At 41.6% G+C, this 13935-nt stretch overlaps 1 protein-coding gene across 6 annotated transcripts in view; it reads right to left on the bottom strand.

Annotated features, from left to right (window-relative positions):
• Positions 1–13548, bottom strand: part of Bod1l1 (biorientation of chromosomes in cell division 1 like 1) — a 55129-nt gene extending 41581 nt beyond the window's left edge. For 4 of the 6 annotated variants that reach the window (XM_032917057.1, XM_032917059.1, XM_032917061.1 and 1 more), the window contains exons 1-5: positions 13190–13548; positions 6921–7045; positions 2497–2687; positions 1406–2020; positions 631–780 (exon numbers count right to left, since the gene is read on the bottom strand). In XM_032917057.1, the coding sequence (XP_032772948.1) occupies positions 631–780; positions 1406–2020; positions 2497–2687; positions 6921–7045; positions 13190–13426 (1318 nt within the window). In that variant the 5' untranslated portion in view covers positions 13427–13548. The remainder of the gene's footprint in view (positions 1–630; positions 781–1405; positions 2021–2496; positions 2688–6920; positions 7046–13189) is intronic. The other 2 variants (XM_032917058.1, XM_032917060.1) reach the window with 1 other exon arrangement.
• Between the last annotated feature and the right edge of the window lie 387 nt (positions 13549–13935).

The following is a 13935-nucleotide window of genomic DNA, read 5'->3' as shown; positions in this document are numbered from 1 at the left end:
TGGAATGTTTCTAAACTTGACCCCCTGTATACCATCCTTTCTCTGATTTGACTATGTTCCTTAGCTGGATCAACTGTATTGAGTAGACTAGTATTTGTTATTTGAGGCAGGGTACTACATTAGAAGTATAGCCTAGAACTCTCTATATAGACCTAGTTAACAGTTTTTCTCTTGCCTTAGCCTTCCCAGTGCTGGGATTCTAAGCACAAGACAACATACCTGACTAGTATAATATACCTATTTTTGGTTAACTCTGTTAGGTTTCTTAGGAAATCAGTTTTCCAAGGGTGCTGTTTAGGACCCTCAAATTTCAAACTGGTGGTAGAAGTGAGGGCAGCCTTCGAGCTTGTATTCCACCAAGTATCATTCACACAGAAATAAAAGCAGCCCTGTGTACACTGTCTCCTCTCAATTTTGTAACAGCATCAAATGATAGCTCGTTGAGGGCTGGGAACATGTACAAGGATAATTAGACAGACAACCCTGCAGCTCAATCAGTAGCCAATCTTGCACTCACAAGGTAGCAGGCTCTAGTTATGCCACATAGTCAGGAAGTAGCCATTAGAACAGAATGCAAATAATGCTTACAAAAATATCATAGAGATATTGAGAAAAATGCATTACCCTTACCTTCTGATGTAATCTCTCCTTCTTCCATGCTCTCAGACATGACAACTTCCTCCTCTGTGTCTTCTTCAAAAGATGAAAGGTCACTGGTGTGGACAGAACTAACTGTGATATCAGTGAGGCCATCCACATCAGAATCTACCAAAGAACAATCTTTAAGAAAAACATGAAGCAAAGTAAACAACTGAGCACAAGAATGTATTTAAAGCCTAAGCCCTCAGTATTAGAAATTTCCTGCTTTAAACAATAAGTTTAGCTATCAGAAAGAAAAGCAGCTATCTTAATAAAATACAAAGGTAAAATAGTCACTTGCAACAATAACTATTAATTTATAATGTAAGGCTTTATACAAATGTAGATTTTAAATAACTATTATTATTACTATCTGTTTTTTGAAAATTAGTATACATGATATAAGTTGCTTGGAACAGTGTGGAAAAAATGATAATATAAATTACAAAGTTTGTAGCTTTTCTGTTAATTTTTTGGTGAATAGACACATCAGTATAGTAAAGAAATTATATTTATTTCCTGCCTGCCATCCAGCCCAAATGGGGCAGAATGATTTAGCTCAGGCTAGCCTGGACCCTGCAATAGACATGTCCAGTGCTAAGATTACTGCAGGGTGCCACCATGCACAGCTTATTACTTTTACTGTTTTGCAAGTTTTGACATGAAAACACCAAAACAAATCATTACAATCAAAACCAAATGTGACACTGTCCCTCTTCCTGTAAGGAACAATCTGCTCTTGAAACCACGTGGCTTATCCATGTACCTTCTTTTGTCCCCTCTGCAGCCCTGGCTCTGCTGCTGCTCTTTTCAGAAGGAAGCTTCGTGCTCTCCGCTTCTCTGTCCTTGGCCTGTCTCTCATCTTTCACTTTCTGTGTGTCTTCATTCCTTTTAGAGTGATCAATTTTTTTGTCAGTCTTTTCCTTCTTTTCTTTCTTTCTTTCTCCTTTCTCATTACCATCTGGTTTCTTTTCTCCTTTGTCCGTTGATTTAATTTTTGGGTCACTGCTTTCCTGCTGAGCATCCTTACTTAGGAACAGTAAGCTATTCTCTTTCGTATGATTTTTAGTTTCTTCCACTGGACATGGGAGATCATTGGGTTCTTCTGACTTGGGAGCAGTTTCTAGCCCCTCTCCTCCAGAATCAGGGGTAACCTTTTCTCTCTCAGCCCCATCCTCTGAGCCTCTTTCCTTGTCTGTGCTAATGTCAGTGCTTGGCTGAGATGAGAGTTTTCTGGATATTCTCTCACTGGCCTTGGCATTTGACATTTCAGTTGAAGCTCTGGCGGCAGCGTTAGCTTCTTGGTTAAGAGAAGTTATGGTTTCCAAGATTGACATGGCATCACTGGCTACATTAGCACTGGGCCCAGGAGCAGGAGCACCTTAAAGGAGAAGATAGGACTTAGAATTAATGTATGAAAAAGTACACCCCTCTACTTCAAGACACTACACACAACTGTTATAAGCTGAGCAGAAACACATGTTCCTGTAGGCTTTTCAGGTACAATGCTGGCACACATACTCAAAAATTTCTATCTCCTGAGTACATAGTGTCTTACAGGAAGGATGCCAACACATCTGAGAACATTCCACTTGTGAGAAAAATGTCTTTACTATTTCAGTTGCCTTCTGTCTTATAGTAAGTGTGCACACACACAAACTCATCATTACTACAATGCTTTCTGAAATTAATTTCAAAATAGAAATGTCTTGCCAGTTGGAGAACTTGAGCAATATTGAAAGTACATATAATTTCATTAGAGTAGCAAAATGGAGCAATATATTAAAAACCAAACCTCTCCATCCAGGCAATCAGAACAAGGAAAGCCTGGGAACCGACAAGAGAAAAGCAAAGCACCTTGGGTAATGACAGAGGACTCCAGCTTCTCATCATCAGGAGCTGTGCTGCCAGCTGTTTCCTCTTTGTGATTCAATGTGGCCAGAAACTCATGCACAGCTTTTTCTACCTGAGGCCTGAATGTGTGGTTGATCTTTGGATCCACAACCTGAGAAATAATTCGGTCAATACCAGACTCCAGCATTCCTGATCTGAAATACAAGCAATTCACAGAAAGGTTAAAAAAAAATAATTTTATATTATTTGCACAAATTATTTTAAAGAAAATAGTATCTATATGTGCACAACCTTCATTATTCTATTTGGGAAAGTTAATACAGTAGTGGTTTTAGGCATGCTATACTACAAAGACATTTGTAAACCATCCACCAATGCATCCCTGGTAGAAAGACTAAAACACAGAAAAGGTCTCTGGCGTTGCTGCAGTACTGAAGAGCATGAAGGAGGTGGTGCCTCTCTCAACCTCCATCCCTGGAACATAAGAGGGCCTCACGACTGATGAGTTCCAGGCCTAGTAATCTTGACTCTGAAATGTTTTCTTAAAAATAGAAAATATAAACTTTTTGCAAGTCTTTGAGTTTTTAGTTAAGGTAAAGAATATACACAAGGCATAATTTCATCAAATTGATAAACAAGAAACAAGGAAAACAAAATAAAACTCAAGATGTCTGGCTTTCCTTTTTATTACCTTCCTGTTATAAAATAGGATGATTTAGCCATTTAAAGACGTAGGTTATGAATGTCTTCTACATAAAATGCACCATGCTGGCCACCAGGCAACTACAAACCAGACCCGGACCCTGTGTTGGTTAAAGATACAGACACAATTAAAATACAAGAGGCTAGACATGAACACGCACAATCTACTGTGGGGAAAGAGAAGAGTAAGGCAGTATTGGCTATGTCCACAAGAAGGTGGAATACTGCAGAAAGAGAAGCCATTGAGCTGAGTCTTGACGTGTATAGAGAGGAAGGGAGGAAGTAACTGTAAGCCTAAGAACCCAAAGGGCAGACAGGCACGACAAGAACACCTAAGCAGCACTTGTGTAAAAGGACATCTGAGCAAGATAGTTAAGATCACGTCTCTTCTTAGAATGCACTAGGAGGAGTCAAAGTGCCCAGGACAGTGTTGGGAGGCCGAGGCAGTAGACACCTCCTGCTTCTTGGCCCCCATCTTTCTAGATAGAGTGGGTGAGGAGGTGTTATCTTTACACTGTCAAATGCTGTTTCTGAGTATACCTGTCTGGTGAGGGTGGACTGCATTTTCAATTCCTGAGGCACTTTGAAGCCATGTGATAACATAATTCTATTTATGTGGGACATAAAGAAAAATGAGCTGACATGCAACAAAGTAGGTTACCTGCTTTTTCAAGTTACAAAATTAAAGAACAGAATGCAAATCCTGAAAACAGTGCTAGATCTTGAAGGTCTTTTTGACCCCTTTAAACATGAGTTGCAAATGTGGCACAAAGAACCATTAAAAAGTTTTTGCTCTAAGGTATAAGTACAAAGGCATAAAATTAAAGAATAAAACCCACTGAACCCAAAAGTGCTGCTTCAGTTACCTTTCTCTGTTTTGTCTATATTTTGGCTTCTTGTCCTGTAAACAAAAATACTCTTAAATTTAGTCTTTCTTCCCATGGAGGAAGATCTTATGCAAAAATCGGGTCCACATCTACTGGTCCACTGCTTTGTAGACTCACTGCCTTAGGTACTCCCTAGCTGCCACCTCAGAGAGACAAGTCTCAGCCCTAGGTCCATAGGTAAAGTCAAATGCTGACCACAGAAACCTTCCTGGTTCGAGTTACTTATCTCAGACCTGGTTAGTGCATGTCTGTAATATCAACTACTGGGGAGGTTGAGGAGGATAATCACAAGTTTATGACCAGCCTGAGAAACAGGGAAATTTTAGGGTAAGAGTTCAAGGCCCTCCTTTATTTTCCTCAAAATAAAAACAAACAAAAAGGGCTGAAGCAAGATGGTAGATGCCTGTAATTCCAGCATTCTAGTTCAAGGCCAGCCTGGGCTACATATAGAATATGAGACTCATGGCTACATACGGAGACCCTACTATTTTTTTTAAAGTCCCTCAATGATAAGGTGCTTATTTTTGCACATATGACAACCAGGATTCCACCTCTAGTACTGGGGTAAAAAGTAAATATATAAGTAAAACCATTCTTTCTCTTTTAACCCTTTCTTTCTCTTTTAAAATTTTGTCCAAATCATTACTGAAAGCTATCTAGCATTTTCAGATTTTGCAGCATGAATACATAGAGTGAAAATTTCCTTCCTTCTGAATAAAAAGATAAGCTTTAAGTTGCTGACAGTAGGCCATTTGCTCTATAGAAATGGTAAATGTGATGGTTTACGTCTGCTGAGTACTCCTTTAGTGTGTGTGAAAACCTGCTGGAGACTACAGTTATTTATAGGGCTAGTCCATCCATACAGTCTGAGTTTGCATACAACTAAAGAACCCTGCACTAACCAGGCACAGTGGTGCACATGTACTCTAAGGCAGAGGGAGGTGGTATGAGTTTCTAGCCTGGTCTACAGAGTGACTTTTAGGATAGCCGGCGCTACATAGTGAGACACCCTGTCTCAAAAAAACAAACAAAACAAAACAACAAAAAAGAGATACCCTATCTTAAAAAAACAAACAACAAAATCAACTGTAACAAAATCCTTCTCTAAGGAAAACTTCAATATGATACTGCTTCTAACATAAAGATTTGCAAATGGAGCAAGCAAGATGTCTCAATGGTTAAAGCTCTTGCAGTACAAGCCCAATGACCTGGATTCCACTGTAGATTTTCTTTGACCTCCATACCCACAGGGTAATGAGGGGACAATGTACAGAAGTCTCAGGAAGAGTGGCTGTGAATTCCCAGAACACGGCTATTCCTTCCCAGTCTTTAGTCTCACAGTGTTCTTTCACTCATCGCTGCCAGTTTCGGCTTCCTTACCTTTTACCAGGCAAGAAACTGTGGTCAAGATGTCTTTTACTGTACTAGTGTTGCAAGTGATTTCTCACATTTCCCTCACCTAAAATCAAATGACAGTTTCCTTCTTAAGAGATTTTGCACACTAATGTATAAATAAAAACGCCAGAAAACTGTTCTTTTTGAGACTCTCAACACTGGATAATAAAATAGTGCGAGATTTGCTGGATCCTGTGAACTGGTTCAGCACTGTAAAGATACCCTTCTCCCGAGAAGAATGCAAGGGCCTTCTAAATGGGACGGTAATGAAGCAATGCAATCATCTGTAGACGGCCACAGCGAGGAAGTGTGGGAACAGAGCCTTGCATTATCAGTAGCACTGCATATAAATGTGAGTCAGGCACCACAGCTGCACCCCAGCTCCCACTCCTGTGCTACTTTGCTTGCTGTTCTACTGAAGGACTTTGTGGAATTAAGGGGCCTTCTTGGCCTGTCATGCAACAGACTCCTTGTAGTATCTTCTTTTCAGGAAACAGCCTTGACTTTTTACCAAGAGGTATTATTGTTAAGCAGCCTTCTGATAGCATCTTTTGATCTCACCCAGACTCTTTCGTAGCTTTTAAAACATAGACAAGAAGTCTAGTGCTGTTTCCTTTTCTTATGTACAGGGAGACACCGCCTAAGCTCCCTGGTTCTGGGTTCCTAGCATTACCTGGGATAAATGAACTTTTTAGTGCATTTTTATTTCTGGGGCTTCCTACAGCTTGGAAATATCACATTACATAGGCTTGATACAGTACTATCACCTGTTTAAAGCCACACTTTATAAATGTTCTTGAGTATAAATATTTGTCAAAGCAGGAAGAATACGCACTCTTTAAACAACTGGGATAGAAAGCCTTTTTTGTCTTAGCAAATATTTATATTCAAAAACAAGCAGAAGGCTGTAAATCAAGTTTGCCCTTTTTTAAAAGTAAATATTTCAGACTTTCTAAATATTTCAGCCTTTATTCTTTGTGTCTTATGCTGATGCAAAAATGACTGAAGAGAAAATTCTTTTATCTAGCTACATGCTGAATATATTAGACGACAACACCTATAATCAAGAGATTTTTTTTTTAAATTTCAGAGCTGTGTCATGTTTTACTTGTTAAACAAGAAAATAGTCATTAATGTAACTGTCTAGGACATTATAGCATTTACATCTATTAATATTTACATAGAGTTTTTTGGGATGGTTTTCCTTTAAGTCGTGCTATTTCTTTTCTCAAGTACTTAAATACAACTATAAGTCTACAGAAAAAGAAGAGTTAAAGTTTATAAAAGAAATATGAAATTATGAGGCCATACTCTAAAACTACTGGACTAAGTCACATTAAACTTCCAAAAGCACCGACATGAGGAGAACGTATGTCCGTTTGCTTTCGGACAAAGTAAACAATGGCATTTTAAACCTAGCCTGTGCCCTGAACTCAGACTTACTTCAGAACTTGCTGTCGGATATTGTTTCTCAGTTGGTTCTTGTTGAGGTGGGGACTCCACGTATGAGTTGCCAAGTGGTTTGCAACGAAGTTGTCAACTCTTTGCCTCAGATTCTGATAGGCAGGCTAGAAAGAAAAACAGAACAAACCAAAAACCCATAAATGCTAGAAACTTTTAATTCATACAATATTGAAAACCAGTTCAGTAATTTTAACATAACATAATAACATTTTTCATAGTCCTAAGGTTTCTTATAGTTGATGGAAAGTTTCACAGTTATAACTTACACATAAAGTTTATCTAAGACAAGTTGTAAGTAGGGTTAAGATAAATTAGACAAGAAGACCCAACCAACCAACCAAACAAACAAAAACAAACCGGAAAACAAAACACAAAAGTTAATGTTAGAGGCCTTGAAACAGAGAGAGGAAAAAAGTCCTGAAAAAGAATGTGGCAATGTTATTTTAATGTCCCTCTGGCTTGCTTTAAGTATGACAGTAAGATTCTCTTCATATCTGTCCCAAACACTGCAGTACTGGAGTCAAGATAGTTCAGTGAGCCTGTTGACTGGCAGATTCTCTAGATCTCTACGGAATGAAAGCAGAGACCTGTGCTTGAAGGAAATGCATCACCTCCAGAGATCTCCCCCAGAGTATGAAAGGTTAAAACTGCAGTGGCTGAGGAAGGTGTGGTTGAGTTGGATATTATAAGAGCTGCATGAGCAAGAAGTGTTTGCACACTCAAGAGGCCCTGAGAAGGGGTGGTGTAGACTCCCTGGAAAGATCTGACAGGAGAACTAGAGGTGGACTGAGGATCCAGTACAATGTCCAGTATACTGTTTACAATTTAAGTTTAAATAAAATTTAAATTTCATATCTTCTGCTATATTTATAAAAGCTTCCAAATAAATGGTCTGTATTCATTCAAAAAGATAAAAAAAGTTAAAAAAAAAAAAAAAAAAAAAAAAAAGAATGTGGCATATGACCTACCTGGAAAATTAGTTTCAAAGTTGCATGATGTAACTAGGGATGAGAATGCCCTTTGTGGACAGAGCCAACAACAAAAGAAAAGAATCACTGGACTAGAAAACAATATGTCAGAAGTACTAGGGAAACCCATATATTGGTAGTCTAATGTAGTTAGCAAAGAGAGTCCAATGGCATCAGAAATAAAGCTGGAAACAGATTGGGACTTGGTACTTGCACAAGATTTGAGAATGGCCATTCATTACACATATGAACACAGTGGTTCAACAGCTATGTGTAAGCAGACAAAAAATTTACCTGGAAAAGTATGCAATAACTGAAATAATGAAGGTCTGTGGTGGTAAGATATGAGGTACGAGTTACAGACTCATGAGAAATTCCTCAGGGACACCACTGAACTATACACTAAATATGGGGTAAAAGTAGTTCTCAAGCAGGAATGATTTTAACCTCTCTTCCCTCCAGGGGGAATTTGGCAATGTCTAAAGCACTGTAGATTATTACTGAGGAGAGAGGGCAGGAATGCCACTGAATACCCCACACAGCTCAGGGCAGACCCTACAAGTAACCAGCCTAAAAGGTCCACACTGTCTAAGGTTAGAAACTCTAACTGCCCATTTCTTGCCCCTCCCTCCCACCAAAGGTGGCGGGGGGCAGGATGGGGGAGCAGAGGAGGATGAAAGATCAAGTCTTTATTTAAGAAATGGTGGTGAGGGTGGTGGTGGCTCACGTCTTTAATCCCAACACTTGGGAGGCAGGTGAATCTGAGTTCAAGGTGAGCCTGCTCTACAGAATGAGTCACAGGGCAGCTAGGGCTACATCTTGTCTTGAAAAACAAAACAAAAGCAAACAAAAAAAGTTAGACTTTTTAGCTGGGCTGCAGCGGTGTGTGCAGTAATCCTCAGCACTCAGGAGGCAGAGGCAGGGGGATCTCTGAGTTCCAGGACAGTCAGGGCTACGCAGAGAAAGCATGTCTCAAAACCAAAACACAATAAACCAAACAAAACATAAGGATCCTTACCTACATCAGTCCCTTCATCTACTCATTCAGGGTTATCTTTGCTTATCTGTCTTTTTCCCCTTCAATATAAGTTAGTGACCTGGAAGGATTTTAGGGAAAATAGAGCAGCACCACTCTGTGCCACTTCTCTCTCTCCCTCCTATAAAAGCCGCTATCCCAGTAAGCAATTCTCATATAACCATTCCCTCTACTCGTCCACCTGACAAAGTTCTCGCCTTAGAGCTCATTCTTTGCATCCAAAGTGAGCTTATTATCCACCATCCTTTCACACTCCTGCCATCTTCTACACATACCACCACTTGGCAATTCTTGTAGGGCATTGTACTTTTGCATCTCTGGTCCACACTGCTTGGCAGGCCAGTGATAACTAGGTACTACCTCCCACAGAATTTAAGGTCCTAGCCTTATGCGATGCTCTTCCATCACTTTCAATTTTCAACTTTTGCTTCTTTCTCTTCCCTAGGAAAATCACCCAATTATTTATTCATGCCTCTCTTTACTTACTCTAAATCAATGGGAAATTTTCTGTCTTTCTAACATTTATAACGTGTATTTTTTTCTTTTAACAAGCATTTGGACTTGAATACATTTAGCTCTTTAGTCCCCTCAAAATAAATTCAAATTTCAGTTCCCCCACAAAGAACAATTTTTCTTGCTTATGGGTTTTTTTTTTTACCAGCAGGACACAATGGTCCATGTCTGTAATCAGTATTTGCCGGGGTTTTGTAGAACAGCAATTTCAAAGTCTACTCAGGCTACGTACTAGGTTCAAGACCAGCTTGTGCTATATGGCAAGATCCTGCCTTAAATTTAAAGCCAACAAGTTCTTCTGGTCAGCAAAGTCTACAGGTCCTAGCAGATACATCAGAGGACGTTCAGAACCCATTTCCTACTATCTTTTCCAGCCTTGCTCCAAGGCTTCTCACATCCGACATTCCTGCCTGCCCATGCCTAACTCACATCCCTCTTCTGAGAGAGTACATTAAATCTTCTAAAATTAGGGTTGCAAAACATTTGTAGTCCAAAGTTGACCAAGAATTATCACCTCATCTAAGATACAAGTCAGATCATTAACTTTTTCCCAAAACTCACAAACTTCTCACTACTAGAAAAACCCTAAACAATTAGGCTGAGATCCACAATCCACTAGATTGGGGGTGGGAGGTGTACTTTCTCCTCCCAGCAGTTCTGCCTCAGGTCTTAGGCTCTACCTCTGCTATAGGGTTGGAAGGTATCCGTTTTCTGTTTGTTTTTCAATCCCTTCAAGTATAGTTCAAATAGTATCTTAACTCAAACCTTACCCAGAACAAACAGTAAGCCTTCTTACGCTTTTCCTGCTTTTTTCTTCTGTACAGAGCTGATTATAGACTACTTACTTTTTTCCCCTCTGCTAGGATAAACTGTGAAGCAGCAGGATTCTGGGTTACTGTTGCACTTCCAACTTCTAAACTATGTCTGTCACACAAGTTTGATCAGTGAATACTTACTTGATCCATGAACTAATTGACCAGAAGTCATTCATAATTGGGAAAGTATCCAAAACTACTTTTACTAGTCATCAAAAGAGAAGTTGAATTTTCTTGGTCCATCAAATTCTTGTCTGGACAGGATGCTGGGCCTCTAGCTTGTCCCTCCTCATTCTCCAGTTGGTAATCAATAAGAAGGGGGCAGAATGGCTCTCAAGCCACACAGCTTGAGTCAGTCACCTGATGACTAGCTGTCTAGAAGGCGCCTCTTTAGTGGTGTAGCTAGATTTTGGAGCTGTCCAAGGCTACAGTCCTTCAAGAATGACAGTCAATCTGTCTGCCATAGAAATATCTGATGACTGTAGGACTACCAGGATAGTTATGTTTTATGGCTCCAGGAGTGGGAGTAGACACTGGTACCCCTCGTCCCAGTATGGATACACTGGATGAACCCAGGGTTGTTATACATGTATGTGACTGACATAATCCACTGACTGTTCATAGCCTATACACCACAGGGGAGACTTTTAGGTAGAAAGCAGAGCAGCTTTTCATCTTCAGGTGTGAAGAATACCATACTTCCTATAAGTGGCAGATGATACTTAGAGTTCATTTGCATGAATAGGGAATATTGCCTCTATTTTGGCCTACTCATTGTATTTTGTTATAAATGCTACATTCTTAAGTAATATTCTTTTGCATTGTACATATTAGAAAAAATAGAAATGTGACTTATTTATAAATATTTAGGTTAAAAACAACACAACTTTTATCTAAGGGAAAGGAAGATATGGGGGAACAGAAACAACAGTAGGGAGTAGAAGAGAAACTGAATGATTATAAGGGAGATTCAGCAACTATGCCCCGCTGTGCTGCTCTCTGGGAAGAGCGTCTTTTCTGTTACACTCTTATCTAGCTTTAAGCTTTCTTATCTAGAGAAGAACATTCTGTGATCCCTCAACTCTCTATACAAAGCACAAGGCTGAACCTCATGAAACTGCCTACAGTCACCCACTGTCAACTACTGAAAAGAGCACTTTACTGTGCACATTTGAAGAGAAAGGCCACGTTCCTTACACTGTCATACCAACTTTTCTTCTTTCCCCAAGAAACATTTTAAAAATCTACTTTTGGAAGTTTGGGTAGGGATATCACAGGCAACAGTAATATTTAATGGAGACAGGATAAATAAAAGGCTCAATTGTAAAGACTGCACCTGTCATCAAAATATTAAAACATTAAATTTATTAAACACGATATACAGTGACAACACAGATACACAGATTTCTGAGAACATTAATGTGTAATATCCACTTGTTACTTGCAAACAACTAGCTTTATATGAGGGAATGTTTACCTGACCATGCCTAATATTTCCCCATTAAAATATTTTTCAAAAGGCAACAGCAATGACTTTATAATATGTCTGTGATAGCCCCTAAGCAAGGTAAGATTATACTTTCTATACACACCCAATTAATTGAAGTCCCTGTAAATAAAACCTACAACATTTTGGAAAGGCTAAGGGAATGGGCCCAGGACCAGAATCCTTGTATTAGATATCCTCAAGTTCTTTGGAGGAATTATTATAGAGGAGATGGCAGAACTGTGTACAGGTGACCTCAAAGCCCGAGGATGTGAAGGTGCTGCAAACAACCCCCTTTTAAAGAAACCAGGTTCTTCAAACTTGACAGGCTGAAGAAAACCTTCCATTATCACAACTCCAATCCAATGGAGCAACCCACATTGCAGCAAAAATAAACACATACACCCCCAAACAAAACCAAGTGAAAGCAACCAAAACCCCACAAGAGGAAGCAACACTTCTTCCTTCTCCCGCTTCCAACATACTCTCTAGCTTTTCACTAACTTCACTCATTGCTTGGTCCCGCATCCTTGGATCGCTGCCAAGATGACAGCTTACCTGCAAAGCACCGTTCCGTCTCAGTGCCTATATCCCCTTCATTTTGGTCAGGGAACCTTTCTGCTGACCCTTGCCTCACGGGCCTCAACTCCTAACGCACACCCCCCACCCCCTTCCCCCGCGCGTCCATCTTTCACTTCAGCAAGTTGCTGTCATTTCTTCTCCTGGAATTTTCAACCGAAAGGCTGGCTCCATCCTTCCCCCCTCACCCCCGGCCCCTCTCTCCCTCTCTCTGCCTCTTCTCATCTTAGCAAGCTGACTTGACCTAACTTAGGCAGCCATTGCAAAAGACCATCCGGTCTCCCAACTCACTTTTTTCCTTTGCCTAGGTTTGCCTTCCTACCTTTGCAACTTTACCCGCCCCTCAACATCCAGCAAAACACATTGTAAACCATTCCTTTACCATTTTACGATATCTGCAAACGCAAAATCTGTGGCGTTCACAAGCCGAAGAAACTTTTGATAGGCAAAAAACAACTTAGCTGGAAAAAGTAAATAGACAGACCATGGGAAATAAGAACGAACACTAAACCGAGTCCCGCTTTCAAACCAGTCTCCCTAAGAACAACGACTTGGTCTAGCTTACTACAGCGGTATGATTGCTGAGCCCAAGCAGTGCCTGGCACATAGTAGGTATTCAAGAAACACAAGCCCAAGAAAGGAACAGAGGGGCAAGGGAATGAATGAACATTCCAAGCCTTGCAGAGTGCATTGCACACCTCTGCAGGTCTAACAAACAAACAAATAAACAAACGAAGCGGCTGCAAAAGGAGCCCTGTGCAAGACAGTCCCGAGGGTCCGGCCCGGGAAAGTCGCCCCTCCGAGCACGCGGGACCCCACTCCCCGCGCCGCCCGCCGCTCCAGCCCCGCACCTTGGTGTCCACATCCGCCAGACAATCCCTGCGAAACTGGTCGAAGAGCCCCTGGCTCTTGAGGTGGTTTACAATCATGGCAACGAGCTGCGGGTCCCCGGAGCCAGCACCCGCGCCTCCCGGCCCGCTCGCTCCGGGGCCAGCCCCAGGGCCCGGTGGCGGCGGTGGAGGCTGTGGCTGAGGTGGCGGCGGCGGAGGCGCGGGCGGCGGGGGCTGCGGCTGCGGGTTGGTGGCCATGGCGGCCCGGGCTGGGGAGCGCGCGAGCCCAGGCGGGCAGGCTCTCTGAGGGAGGCGGCTACACAGGTCCCGCCGCCTGAGGGAAGCCAACGGGATGTTGTTACGGAACCAGCGGATCTAGAGCAACCCCGGAAGTGAAAAGGAACTGAGGGAAAAGAGGAAAAGGCGGTGACAGCGGCAACTAAATCCTAGCTACGGGGGCCGCGGAAGTCCAATTCCAGCCGCCTCGAGGCATGAGCGCCCTCGCGAGGCTGAGACGGGCGGAAGCAAGCTGTGGTGGCGACTGCTGTAGAGAAGCAGAACAGCTAAGATCTGGGTAGGAGGGTGCGCCCGCTAGCTCTCCACCTGTGGCTTCAGCTCAGAGTAGGCAGGAACAAGGCGTTGGTCTAGTTTTACTGTTGCGGCTGCTGAGCCCGCCGCAGTGCGAACCGGTCCTGGGACTGACTGCTGGCGAACTCTCCGAAGTCTAGGATTCGATATGTTTCTTTTCGAGAATGGTACTTCAGGGT

This window comes from Rattus rattus, chromosome 11, assembly GCF_011064425.1.
Source record: "Rattus rattus isolate New Zealand chromosome 11, Rrattus_CSIRO_v1, whole genome shotgun sequence".
In the NCBI taxonomy this organism is placed as follows: domain Eukaryota; kingdom Metazoa; phylum Chordata; class Mammalia; order Rodentia; family Muridae; genus Rattus; species Rattus rattus.
This window is presented reverse-complemented; position numbering and strand designations above follow the sequence as displayed.